General features: G+C 35.5%; 1 protein-coding gene across 2 annotated transcripts in view; it reads left to right on the top strand.

Annotated features, from left to right (window-relative positions):
- The first annotated feature begins 2,313 nt into the window (after positions 1 to 2,313).
- The window catches only part of HELZ (helicase with zinc finger), a 72,377-nt gene continuing 60,266 nt past the window's right edge, over positions 2,314 to 14,424 (top strand). For both annotated transcript variants that reach the window (XM_050908587.1, XM_050908586.1), the window contains exons 1-6: positions 2,314 to 2,534; positions 4,325 to 4,361; positions 7,727 to 7,851; positions 10,382 to 10,438; positions 11,279 to 11,327; positions 11,755 to 11,830. In XM_050908587.1, the coding sequence (XP_050764544.1) occupies positions 2,325 to 2,534; positions 4,325 to 4,361; positions 7,727 to 7,851; positions 10,382 to 10,438; positions 11,279 to 11,327; positions 11,755 to 11,830 (554 nt within the window). In that variant the 5' untranslated portion in view covers positions 2,314 to 2,324. The remainder of the gene's footprint in view (positions 2,535 to 4,324; positions 4,362 to 7,726; positions 7,852 to 10,381; positions 10,439 to 11,278; positions 11,328 to 11,754; positions 11,831 to 14,424) is intronic.

The raw sequence follows: 14,424 nt of genomic DNA, 5'->3' as shown, positions 1-14,424 counted from the left end.
CCCAGTTATCCAAACAGCCTGGTCTTGACTTCTCTTGGCTCCACTGAACTTAATCCACAGGTTTTTGCTTAGGGTCAGTTATGTCTTCTGAAGTGTTCTCTTAAGTCTTCAAGTTGACCAGAGAAATTGTGTGGCCTGTGTAGTACGGTAGGCCACTGCTGGGCATGCAAAATACACCTTCTCCTCAAACAGACTAGTTCAATATTTATCAAAACAGCCAGTATAAGCCGATTGATAAGTAACATGTTTTTCTTTTACATGGTGCCATTTTGGAGAAGAAGGGCCGGATAACATAGCTTTCAAATGCCTGTCGGTTGTGCTGGCCAGGTCAGTTAGGTTGGGATCTGTGTATAATCAGTTCCTTGGGAATAAACACACAGAAGCTCTGCTCAGGCTTTTGGTCAAAGGAATTTTGGTTGTGTGTCAGCCAGGAAGTGAGGAAATCAAAAGTACAGCAGAGTTCATGAAATCCTCTCTTTTCAGTCCCTGAGGAGGAAAACAGAATGTACATGAGAAAAACATCAATTAACTGTTGTATTACTATTGAAGCACATCCTAGATTTGTAAAATTCACTGTGGCCTAAAATGTTAGTGAAATGGAAATCAATGTAATTTTTAGTTGTATCTAGAAAGGATCCTTGCATAAACAACTTAAGAATACCTAACATTTATATAATTGAAAATATGTGCTTAAGTGATCCAGCTGAGTGTCTTTAATGTTAATAGAATTACTCCATGAATGAATTTACTCATATGTATGGAAATGCAAAACCTACTTGCCTGTTCCTATTCTGATTGAAAATGGGGACTGACTTTTAGCAGAAAAAGAAATGTCTGGATGAATGAGGTAATATTTTGGAAGGTCATTATTAAGAAAGAGGCATATGTCACAGATTTGTATCAGGATAACTGCAAAATACTCATGCTTGTGTTCCTTCATTTGTGGGAAGATACATTGTTGTACAAGAAATTTTTATATAAATGTTGTAAAAGGAAAGCTGGTTTAAGTCAAAATTGTCTTGAAAAATCTATATTCCTTTATGTTTCTATATTGATACTGAAAATCAAATTTTAAGAATGGAAGGGAACACATAGAACACTATGTCATATAATATATGAAAAGTCTTGTTTACATTTCTGCTGTATATTCGTTTAGGCATGTGTTAATGAGAAAAGTGGGATAGTGAATTATTTTTCATATAAGGAAAATGCATTTATTTGATCTTCAGATTAACTTCTTGAAGTTACTTTACAGTAGCTTGGTTAAAAACCTAAAAATATCAAGTATAAAGGAAGTTTTTAGCAGTGAAAGTGGGCTAAAGATAGTTATTTGAGATAATCATAATAGTTGATATATAATCACAAATATTGATAGTATGCTGCTTGCTAAAAATGAAAATGAGAACTTGTACATTTTTTCCTCTTTCAGTTATCAGAACACATTTTTGTGAAGTCAGCTTTAAAGTACAGTGTCTCTAGGGATGTGTATCATATTTAAATATTATATCAATGAAGGGAGAATGTAGATGGGGATTATAGAAGTGCTTTGCTTCTGTACTGGTGGTTTAGATTGTGGATAACCATTTGTCTCAGTTTATTGGCAGATAATGTCGTCCGTGTTGTATACAGGTTTTTATCACAACTGTTTCAATTCCCCCTCTCCCCCCCAATACTTTAAAATTATTTAAGTTCTGCATAAAGGTTTTGGTGTGGCAGGGGTATCTAGACTTTCTCAGACATAAATGGAAATAAACCAACTGAAGGAAGAGACAAGTGGTTTCCTGTTGATCTCCTGTTCTTTCTCATTCATCCTTGTCCATCCCCATTGTGCTTCACCCAGCCAGAGAGAGCGGCTCCTTCCCCTGAGCATAGGTGAGAAGTGCTTTGAAGAGAAAGGTGTCTTGGAGTAAATGGCTGCGGGCTCCGAGAAAGAGCAGTTGGTGGATGAGTTGTATTACTTCCAAAGCAAAGATCACGTTGCCAGTGAAGACCCAAAAGCCTCTATGTAGCAAAGTGCTTAAATCCATGCTGACTTTAAAATTTGAAACCACTACTTATATTCTTAAAATCAGTCATGGGCTTAAATACCTTCTTGAATGAGAATCAAAACCGAGAGCTAGGAGCGATGGAGGAAAGACTGGGAAGAGGTTAGTTAGTGAGAAAGCTTGGAATAGGAAATGCGAATGGCATAAAATGAAGGGGATGTGATACAGCACCTTGAGATGGGAATGGAAGTTGGTTGGCAAATTGTCACTGCCATTATACAGCTAACCAACATTTTATCATCCCCTCTGCCCCCACTCTAGGATTTCTGTCCCTGAGTCATGGCAGACAGAAGACCAGAGAAGTCATGTGAACAAGCATGTGAATCTCTTAAGCAGCAGGATTATGAAGTGGCAGTGAAGCATTGCACAGAGGCTCTCCTTTCCCTCAGCCAGTACCCCCCAGCTCACCTCCCGGAGGCATGCCAGGCAGAAATCGACCGCATCAAAATCGAGACTCTTCTGTATAGAATTGCTTCCTTTTTACAACTTGTGAGTGTGACTCTTTAATAGTATCTAGTGAACTGGAAAGAACAATCAAATATCTTGTACCATCAAGATTTAAATAAAATGCAGAGTTTTCCTGTGATTGGCATGTTGATTTGCCACAGAATCTCTCTTGCTAAAGCATATATGAGGCTTCTGTCTTGTAGTTTTCCCTGATCTGTTTATTTTTCAGGATTGGGACCTCTAAGTAGTTTGGGTCTGAATCACAGTTCTTTAAAAGAATGAAGAAAAATACTTTTAAAAAAAAAAAAAAATCCAGGAAGGCAAAATATCTGATTTTAGGGTATTTAGGTTTGTACAGTTATGCTGAATTACATACCAAATTACCTTATCTTTAAAAAGCGTGAAATTAAGGTTGCAAATCTAAACACTCAAAAAACAAAGTTAAGAAATGCCAGAATTCAGGTAGCCAGTTCATACCTAATTTAGCTCCATATGCATAGGCGTAACATTAGTCTTTTAATACTTTATCATATACTAGTTTTCCATTGCTAGGCTAGAGCATATCTGGTGAAAGGTGTAACTTCTAGGCTCTGGCAGATTTTTAATGGAACTGTGAAAACTGGGGTCTTTGTAAAGGTTTGTAAATGCAAGGCAAGAGGCATAACCCTGAATTATAGATGATCCCATTGCCAAATTAGTGTCCTTCCTTTAAAGCATCAGAGACCTACAGTTTCTTAAAGGAAAGGACATTACAGTGCTTAAGAATAAACCTACAACCTGCTTAATGCACCTACATTTTGCCTTACCTTTCTGTTTTGGAAATGTTATTACAGATTTACAGGGGCCTTGTCCACCCCAAATCTTCGTGTATTGGGTATGAACAGTTTCATCCCAAGTGGAAGAAGTTTGGCCAAGTTGTAAGACCTTGCTGGGCAGCTTTAAGATAAATCTTGCCCATCTAATTATGGAGCATTTTTAAGCATTCTTTAAATAGATAGCTGAATTGGACTATTCAGTGTGCAAAACAAGAATTGGGAAACTTCTGAAATTAAGATGTGACCTATCTTATGGCTCCTCAGGGGAAGAGATTCAGAAATAACTAAGATTTTTTTTTTAATGGAAGTTGTGTTACTACAGAGTTGACTTTTCATAATTATTTACATAGGCCAATATGCAGATAGATGCTTAGCAGTATTTAATACATTTCTGACCTGGATGCCTTTGAAAATCCTGTGAGGCACCTATCTGGATGTTCATCATAGTGAAATTATTGCAGTAAGTCTTCAGGGGCTTTGGAAAAATACTTGTAATCAAAACCTTCCTATTAAAGACTTGAATTATATAGCTACTTGAAGGCTTATAAGTTTAAAAAACAAAATCCAAATTTTCCTACTTGTTTTACTGAATGAAGTAATTTTTAAAATCACCATTGATAAGACAGAGTAAAATAAAATACGTACCTTACAAATTTCAACAGCACCATGTTAGCACAAGTTTAAAAAAAAAAAATTACAGTGGCTAGAAAAGAAAGTTAAGTTTTTTTATTTTTTCCTAGGTGTTGTGAGCCACCTACAAACACACGTAAAACATATACCTTTGCCAATTCATGTTCCTCTTTTAAAATGTCCCATTTGCTGAGAATTTGAGAAAAGCATTCTAAGAATTAATTATATTATATTTGACATGTGAATGATGTTCTTTACATGTTCCACCCAGGAAAAGATGAGGTAATAGATTCTAAAAAATTTTAAGAAACTTGTAATTCAAGCATGTAGTTGTTTATGCTAACTGGAATAATGCTATTTTTAAACTTTTCATGTTTTACCTTTCAGAAAAAGTATGGGCAAGCAGATGAAGACTGTAGGCATGGTATGCTTATTTCTTTTTTTATTACATAGTGTTATAAATTGCAGTCAGTTGTCTGAATTTTTAAAACCGATGCCCAGATTTGTTAGTTTGCTAACAATGTTTTTTTTCCTAGTTAAAATTATGTATCTGCTTTATAATACTTTTTCTACTTTTTTTTCTTTTTCTTTTTTTTTTTTTTGAGAGATCTCACTGTTTAGTATTCAAGTACCAGAACTCAAATGCATGTCTTTGGCACAGCGGTGCTATTTGGCTAATAGATATTTTAGTGTACAAATGTAGGATGAATTGATAGTGTTTGGATTCTTGCGAAGATGAAGACAGTTGATTGTTCTGTCTTTCTTCCTAGGGACATTTTGGTTTTCATTTTGGGACTTGATTCAGAGAAAATCAAGATGATGTACTTACAGTTATTCCTATTTGTTAAAGCTTCCAAATGTGCATATGTCACGTTGAAGTTGAGCCTTTCATGTTTCACTGCCTTGTTCAGTCGGGGTATTTTTAAAGGAATTAACCATCCTTCCTAATGTTCTGTTATTCATGTATAATGTCAGTGATTCAAAACTCACTGAGAACTCTTTGGTGAGTTTGGCAAGCGTTCGAACAGAGTTTATCAGTTAGATTTGGAAAGAAAAGATGGGTAGATCCCACCTTTCAGTTTTTAGTTCCTTAACTACTCTTGAATTCTAAGGAAATTTCCTCAAACCACGGTTTTATTACACAGACTGTGATATACTATTCTGACATTCCTGTGCTAGCAATGATAATCTTTAAATCGTTCCTTTCTGGTTTTGTGGGGAGGTTATCTGGAGTTTGGTGGTGCTTTTTGGTTTGTTTTTTTAAATATGTTTGTCTTCAGTGATACTCAAGTCATAGTCTGGGGAATTTGTGGGGCTCTGCAGCCTGCTTGTGAAGGTCCACAAAACATAACTAAGACAAGTAAACTTGCTTTCTGTAGGTGTAAAATTAAAGTTTAACAAATTTTAGAAGACTGAACATTGCTTAATCAGTACCATTCTTAAAATAGTCTGGATTTTTTTTTTTAAAGCTGCTTCTTTTAACTGTTGATATATGCCAATGGTGTAATATTCTGACTAACCTCACAGTTGTCTTTCATGATGGCAAATAAAAGCGAGAGGGAGACATCTGGAAAGATGAATGATGGTTAAAGGAGGTAGGAGGGAGAAAGCTGTTTAATGAATAGTATTCTCATTGATGAGATCTGATGGGTTTGTCATAGGGGTAGATGGGTGACATTCATCTGTGAAACTTTTTCTTGGCATATGTGTCAGTTATCAGTATCTCAAAGGAACTGTCATATTAACTATTTTTTTTCTCTCACTGGATGGGCATAGAAGTGGGTGGAATATGAGTACTGATCTCTAATATTATTATTTTTTTAATTAAGTAGAGAAAACAGCTTTCAAATGTGTGTTAGTAACAAAGAAATAGCGTCCAGTTTAATATTAATTTCCTTAATTCATGCCAGCATGTTCTGCAAATATTTTTTCCAGATCTAAAACTGAGGACATTTTTCAACTTATTAATGCGATATTTATGTATGTATATAAAAATGGTGTGTGTGTGTGTATATATGTATTTGTATACGCACACACAGTATTTTTATGAATATATGAATGAACTATTTGTTTGTGGTTCCCTGTGATGTACTGTTATCAATTGTAGCCCAGCATCTGACAGCTTAGAGTATCTGCATTTATGATCCTGAAAGGTCTTAGTTTTAGTTTTATGTTTGAAATATCCTTGGGAATAAACAACCTTAGTATGGACTACCTGATACTAACACTTCCTTGATACTCACAATTTTTTTTAATAGACAACATTTTATTCAAGCTGCTGTTCTGTCTTTTTACAAGACTTGACATGTTGCATACCTATGACTGTTTTATTTTAACCTGAATGATAAGTACATTTTGGAATAGCTGGAGAAATATATGTTCTTTATAGTATGCTGCTTGCACTGTTAACAAGAAATGATGATAATTTACAATCTGTTAAATTATTCCACAAATCTTTACCAAAAGGTACCAGTTAATATGTTGTAACTTTTTGTGTGCAACTGTATGTTTTAGCTTGGTGATACTATGTAGTTAATGATACAAAATATCATAATCGGACATCTAATCTTTGAGGTTAAAATAGCAAACTGTCAGACATGTTAAAGCTATTTCTGGCGCTGCTTCTTCTGATTTGGGAAGTAAGCTCTATTTTTGGAAATGTGGTCAGTATCATCAGAGTGGTGAATTCAGACTAATCTTTGAGGCACTCAACAAACAGGATTTAGTTACCATTTCATTTTGAAGAGATGTCTAGTTGTTTTTATGTAAATGTTTTGTGGGACTATTTTTTTCTTTAGTCTTTCATGCAATTTCTGTTAACGATGTGAATGTCTGTTGAGTGAGGAGTTTTGATTTATTATTCTAAAATGTAATCCTGAAGTTGTGGTGAATGTAAAATTCCTGTTAGCACTAACAGGAGCTGTTTGCATCCGCATGAGTAGCAGTATAAACACAGATGTTGATGTTGCCTGCAATAACAGTAATATATATTATAATTTCGTAATTTTAAACAACTGTCCAGCCTTCTTTTCAACCCACATGCTTAGCTTACTAGCTTTTTAGTCACTCTGGCATTTCGTTTTCTGGACAGGTAATATATATGATTAAGTGTTATTCCTGCTTGTCTGAAGCACGTCTATATCGTGAAATAAATCCTTTCACTATTGGAAGTGTCAATGAAAGTGTCTGTTTGGCTAGCTATCTGATCCAGTGCTAGAAAGCATTAGGAAAGTTTTCTGTTACGTGGAGCCTGTACATTTCTGTACTTAAACAATCGTTCCTATATCCTGCACTTTACAGTGTAAGTGAATAAAAGCCCTTTTAAAGTAGCAGGAATTGACCACGAGGAGGTTAGCTATATTTGGAAACGAAAGGGCATGCTTTTTGTGAGCATGAATGGATCTTCCTGAGCATGTTTGTGTTACTGAGAGGTTGTTGGTTGCTTTTTTTTTTTTACCCTTTCTGTGAAGAGGAGGTCCTTCGTGTCTGTGTCAGATATTTGAATTTACCCTTCCTATATTTAATTTTTGTCTATTTTAGCATGTAAACGTTACAACCTTTTTTGAGCTCATGTACAGCATTTCTTAGATGGTGGGAGACAAATTTCAAGTTAATATTAGACAAGAGCAAGTAATGCTTCCTTTATATTCAAGACTTGTCTTTCCAAGAAGCCATGAATTCAACCCAAGTTTCAGACTTTATTTTCATGTTAAAGGTGAAGGAAAACTGTATATAGTTTATTTAAATGTATACTGTGATGAAGCTAATAGTTGCTGGTTTGTGTTGCAGTGCTGGGAGAGGGGCTGGCCAAGGGAGATGGATCTTTCCGTGCAGTGCTCTGCTGCATGCATCTTAAAGGGAAGCTGCAAATTGTGTCTAATGTTCTTTCCAAGTCACTGATGGGTGAATCACTGGTAAGTGGGTTTGCTGCAATCTACGCAATTTAAAAAGCAGTTTTGTACTTCCTGTTTTTAAAATGTGTTTAATAACAAACTTCTGAACATATGTTTGACTGGCAGGTTGCAACAAAAATGATTTGTATGAAAAAGACAAAGATAAGTATATGGGCACGGATATGTTGTCAGGATACCTAGGTTGTTGCATTAACAGTGTTGCAGAGTTGTTATGATTTTGAGAATTTTTTTCGTTGTTGGCCCTGAATCCTCAGGGAGTGCAAAATAATTTGCATATTTGTGCGATTGACTAGAATAACGTAAATCTCAAACTTTTGCTTACTTTTTTAAAGTTGCACCTGACACCATTTTGTATGTACTTCAGAAGTTTAGCCATTAAAGCAGAAAAATTATTGTTAGGACTTTTAAATAACTGGCCCGTGATAAATTGTAAGACAGCATGAAAAGCTTTTCAGGGGAAAAAAAAAAAAAAGCTTTGCATTTCAAGACGAAGATGAAGGTTTGAGTTCAAAGCTTCTATTTTACCCTTGAACTGTCAAAACTTGTAAAGATGCTTTTAACCCCATACATGTAAATAACTGTTATGACTCTTATGTGACTACTCATATGGGGAAAATTAGAGACATACAGAAGTCTCCAAAGGATAGTATCCTTTCTGTTTCTGTAATCTAGATTAAATAGCATGCGGTTCATCACCATGAACTGCTTGGTGATGCTAAATCCAGAAACATGGTCATAGCACAGACAAGAGCAGCCCTGGTCAGACCATGAGGAACGTGTAAGCGACATCAGAAACTGTTGTAGGAGAGCCTGTTACCTTGAAATTGGATCATGAGTCCTATATCTTGGTGCTTAACTTAATCAGTAGGTTGTTTTTGAGAGGGAGTTCTGCTTGTCTGTCTGGTATATATCCTGAATTCCCTTCCCCCCTGCCATTGGCTATTTTTACATAAAGAAAAGGGTTTTTTTTTCTGTGTTTAGCTGATGTTTTCTAATGAAAAAATGTTTCACTGAAAAATTCCTGGTGAGGTCGAAGGAAACTTGCCTTCAGGAAAAATTAGTAAAATAGCCAAAAGCCCCTTATCGCAGGAAATGTACAGTGCCCTTGTTTTGAGCTATTGTTGTGCAAATAAAGGTAGCTTCGTATATAATTCCAGAGTGTTGTCCCAAAGCACAGTTTGAGAGGTTTTTACAAGCTTTAGGTTGTTAGACACACTTGTTTTCAGTAGGAATATTAAAATCAGCAGCTGATTTACTGACTTGTGCCATTATCTGAGAGAAGAAATGAAACAAAGTTTTGGAATGAATTTATTGAAGAGTTGGAATCCATCCAGTTTCCTCCCCAGTGACTTAAGAGAATGATTTTTGGTAATGTTTTTATGCTCTAATACATTTAAGCTCAACAGGTTCAGCTTGCAGCCTTCTGCTGAAGAAGTGAAAAATCATTTTGAAAAAAACCTAAGTGTGAGAATTGTTGAGTGTGTAAGTTTTCAGCAAAGAGTAATTTCTGTGCTGCTCAGTAGCACAGTCAAAATGTGGAGAAGTCTAACAAATGTAGTAGCACTTAATTAAATTTCTGCAAGAGATTATCGAAATAAAAACCACAGGTCTGGGTTCCTTTAATCGAAGTTTTGACTTACATGAGTGTGAAATTGTTACTTAGCTATATATTTCAGATAAATTCAATTTTGAAAGATTTTTACTTCAGATGTACTTGAATATGCAGTTATTTTTAGTTACATGGCTCATCTTTGCTTTTTAGTGAAAACTCCAAAAATTACATAGTCTACATCAGAGCAGAAAGAGTTATGAAACTGTAGAAATTATAATCTGTAAGTAGATCCTTAAGAAGAAACGAATCCATCACTGCAACAGCAGTGAAAGTTTATTATATTAATTCCTTCAGAGCTGAAGTGTTTCAGTAACCATAGCATATGGCTCATGTATAGTGCTTTTCATCGGTAGCTTACAAAGTGCTCTGTGAAGACAGTCAGTATCGCTGTCCGCATTTTGCAGACGGGAAACTGAGGCATGGAGAGGTGAAGTGACTTGCCTAAGGTCACCTAGCATGCCAGTAGCCAAGCTGATAATAGAGCATAGATCTCCTGAGTCCTTGTCCATTGGGCTATACTGCTTCTATGGCTACTGTGCATGTAGAGTACTGCTCTGGAGGATAGCAATCAATAAGTATTGTAGCTATTAATATTTGTCTTGAGTGGCAGCTAAACTTCATAAGAAATTTTTTTTTCCCAAGTTGTTCTACGTACGCTGCTCTCTTGCATTGTCCTGTGTTGATACTTGGTGTAAGTCTAGTGCTGTTTTTGGCCAGCGTAGAATTCCCTTTTTCACCGTAATGTTTGCTCAGTGTTACGTAGTATGTAATTTAAAATTGTGCATTGTAAGTCAAACTCATTTTTCCTTCTTGCCCTTCTCCTTGGTGGTGGTGTGGGGGAAAATGAACTTAGTTGCTGTGGTTTAATGCATGTGAAGGTTTATGTGTTTGATGTATTAATATTCTTTCTCCCCCCAGAACGGGATGGTAACTAAAGATCTGACACGACTGAAAACACTTCTTGCTGAAACAGAGGTAATAATGAGCGTATTATTGGGAAAATAACGAACAGTACCTGAAACAGCTGAAAGGATTGTTTTCATGTGTCCCAGGAGATCCGGGCTCACTATGAACATACTGGTTCAAACATTATTGTTTCCACTGGTCTGTCGGTCTTTACCACCTACCTATTCAGGAGCCTTTCATTGCAGTCTTGCATGACGTATGAGAAAATAGAGAAAGATGCTAATAGGTTGTTGACTTTCTTGAAGTAGCAAGTAGAAAGAATTCAAAGCATTTAGATCTGTATTATTTATTTATTGTATTTTTCTCTGTTGGAAATGATTCTGAAGTAATAAACATGACTTAAGAAATTGGTTAACAAATATAAATGCCCTCTCAGTCACCTTTTTTTGTATTAGAGGTTAATCAGTCACGTCTATTGATTAAATTGCCACTTTTTTTTTCTTTCTTATGCTTTGTCATTGATTTGGGCTTTATTTTTAATGTAGATTCAAAGCTGAAAGACATCTCAATACAGTTTAGACTTTTGGCCTTTTAAAAACTTCACTGCAGTCCACATTAAAACGATCGCAGGGTAGAATTTAGTCTTGTAAAAAATCTCTAAAATTTTCTTCTAACAATGAGTGGACTCAGTGTTCCTGTCAGAATTCCTTTTATCAACGGCCGCAGTCCAGTTGTTAGGTTAAGAGGAAATTAATGTTTGTGACTGGAAGTGATTTCAGACTTCTGATTAATATTTTTGTATTGGTTGTTCTGAAACACATTTTGACAGCAAAGAAGCCAAAGCAGTTCTTGTTGATGAAATTGTTTTGTGTTCCTTTATAACTGTGGGGTTTTCTTATATAATTGTAGGCAGCTGGTAAAGTACCATCAGGATATCATGTAGAAGATTTAGAAGAAGGTATGTAACTCAATTCTAAAGCTACTTCATTTTGTAGTGAGAAGGCTTGGATTCTGCTGAATACTCAGCACTGCATAATAGTAAAAAATCAAAACAGGGGCTTGACTATTGTGATGACCCCCGGGGATTGAGGTAGGGATCTCATAATTTACTGAATTTGGAGGCAGAAGTTTCTATTTATTGGTCAAAGTGCTGTATCAGAGCCTGCTCCATTCTGCAAATTGTTTGAAACTTGCCTTCGTAACCTTTGGACCTTTGTTCTAAATGAATTTGTTAGGAATTGAAAATTAATTTTTCGTGGATAATTTTGCTTGTGTACAAATACACTTTGGGTTGATGTTTAGAGATACGGTTCCGTGGACAGTTACTATCTAACTCAGAAATACGTGGCATTAGAAACATAACCTAAGTTTTGACTACTCTGCAGGGTCCCGGGATGGCTGGCAGTTCCGCCCTCCACCTAGGGGAGTCACAAGCAGTGAAGAATATACGCTATGTAAAAGGTAAAGTCATTGCTTTATGTCAACGTCCTCCAAGGGATCATAACATTTCCTCTTTTATTTAGCTGCTGACAGAATGATTAAGAGGTCAGGAAGATGAAGGTACTTGTTAGAGCAGGAGTTGATTCGTTCACAGATTTTCGGAAGGGTCAGTTTATCCAGAAGCACTTCAGTTTATAAAATGGCATCACTAGCTCCCTTTTCTTAAGAGAGTGGTTTGAGGACCATTTTTCTAGCGACAGGTCAGCATCTGTCTTTTTCCCCTACCTTTTCTAATTTGTATAATTTCAGAGATGTGAAAAGTGCCCACAGACAACAATGTTAGTAAACTGAAGCACAGTGAGGTGTGCTTTGACAGCAGATAAGGTGCGTGCCATCAGATAAATGGGCTTTGTTGATAGATGGGCTTTGTCTTCGGATTAAAAAAATGTTTGTAGAATTTCCCTCTGGATCTCATTATTTCCATTTTGCGTAAGCTCAAATACACAGAGGTGAATTGCCTTGCTGAAGATCCAGTGGCTTGTATTGGAGTTTCTCCTCCTTGTCTTTTTCAGTCTAGTCAATATTGCCTGTAGTTTGTGTTGTTAATTGTCATTACTTACCTGAAACTGTATTAATATATATGGGGAGGAACCATCATTATGCATTTGATTCTGCTATATGTGTAACTGATGTAAATAAATTGTTTTAAAAACGTAAGCAGGAATCTGACCTGCTTTTTAAATTATATGACTGAATTGCTGAATTTGGACTACTTTTGGCATGATTTTCTAGAGATGCTAAATCTTGGCAACTCTCATTGACTTTTATCATATTTGGTGCATATTCAGCAATTTTTAAAAAGCAGATATTTACAGTTTTTAGCTCTTGATGATTTTCTGTTGAGTAACATCTATACCATGTTTCCAACCATCGCACTGAAACATTTTTCCACTGAAGCTGTAATTGGCTTTATGCACACTGTTAACCCTTACAGTGAGACGGATGTGCCTTACTCAGCAAATCCATATGAACAGTATCATTCTGACCATGGACTAAAGATCTTAGTTGCTTGTGAGGAGGCAGTTACAGGTACTGAATACGAATTTTTGAAGCTGTGGTTTATTTTTGCCCTGTATGCCATAAAGCAGTAGGAGTACAGCATATTTATTCTAGATAATGAAGCTATGGAATTGCAGGAGGTATTAAATAAGAAACTAAAAATGAGAAAAGAAGTGCCTATTAAAAATATGAACAATGAGAACTGGGAAAACTTGCATAATGATGACAAATTTTAAAGTAATATGCTTTTCTATTAAATAATGAAAAGGAAAACCACTTGATTTTGAATCTGCTAGGGAGCTAATAAGAACAGGTCAACAATTTTGTATGCTTGCATGCCATTTACTTTGGACCATGAAAATCATAATTGTACTTTAGCATTCTAATGCAATGGTGAATTGGAAAATTTACAATAAAAATATTGAAATTGACTACCAAGAAAAATATTTTAGTTTAAAATATATTAAGGAACATAGCTTGAGAATGCCTTTAGTAACATTGTGATATATATCATGCTTATTTTATTTACAATTTGGGCACTGAAATGTTTAAATATTTAAACTTTTCTTAAAGGAAAAGTGTATACTAAATCAAATTATAACCACTGATACAAGTGTGGCCTAGATATCCAGGTACTTTTGCTGCAAGATTTTCATGTCATAGTCAGGTGTTATTTGTTTTTGTCACATAGCTCAAAGTTCACATTCTAATTCGCGTTACATTACATAATACATGTACTATGGAAAGGTTATTCAGTCACTGATCCCCTTCTGCTGTCTTCATCAATGACGCGGGGTCCTGACTTGCTGTATTAATTTAGTCTTGGTGCATCCTTTCTTTTTTACAGTAACTCATCACTGTAGGAAGAGATTCTTAATACAAATATATACGTAGATATTCACATGAAATTAAAATATAGTTATGTTTACAGAGTTTCTATAAACTTAATATCCTGACAGAGATCAGCCTGCTTGGCTTTATTTATAATAAATGTGATGCTTACATTAACTCTTTATAGTCGTTTTCTGCAAAACAAACGAACAAAACAGCCTCCTGGCCTGATGTTTATTCTGTATATCCAATACTTTCTTAGTACCTTCAGAACTTACACCCCCCCCATTTTATTCTTCATTTTGTCATCTATTTTTTAAGTGCTTCAGTTTGAAGAATGATGAAGGTGCAGCTGCTGCCTTGTGTTTTATGATTTTAATACAAAGTTTACACCCTTTACAAAGAAGAGGATTAAACCTTTTCCTTGAGAGATGATTTCTATATAGGTGTATTTAGTAGAAAGGACCATGTGATGTCACTGTTGCTCCAGGAAAAACTGCTGAATGAGTATTTATCAGCTAATAACGTAACTATTGGAGGAAATTATGTTATATCTTCCCTTTGCCCCTGATTAACAGTGTTTTATTCATATTAATACAGTGCCTAGTCATTTCAGGGATGGTCCATGATCTCATTGTGTTAATTGCTGTACAAACACTTGATTCTTTCTTCTTTAAAGCTGGAAATTTCTTAAGAAGACTTCTGTCCCCCTATGTTTCAAAGAA

Source organism: Gymnogyps californianus, chromosome 19, assembly GCF_018139145.2.
Source record: "Gymnogyps californianus isolate 813 chromosome 19, ASM1813914v2, whole genome shotgun sequence".
Lineage (NCBI taxonomy): Eukaryota > Metazoa > Chordata > Aves > Accipitriformes > Cathartidae > Gymnogyps > Gymnogyps californianus.
This window is presented reverse-complemented; position numbering and strand designations above follow the sequence as displayed.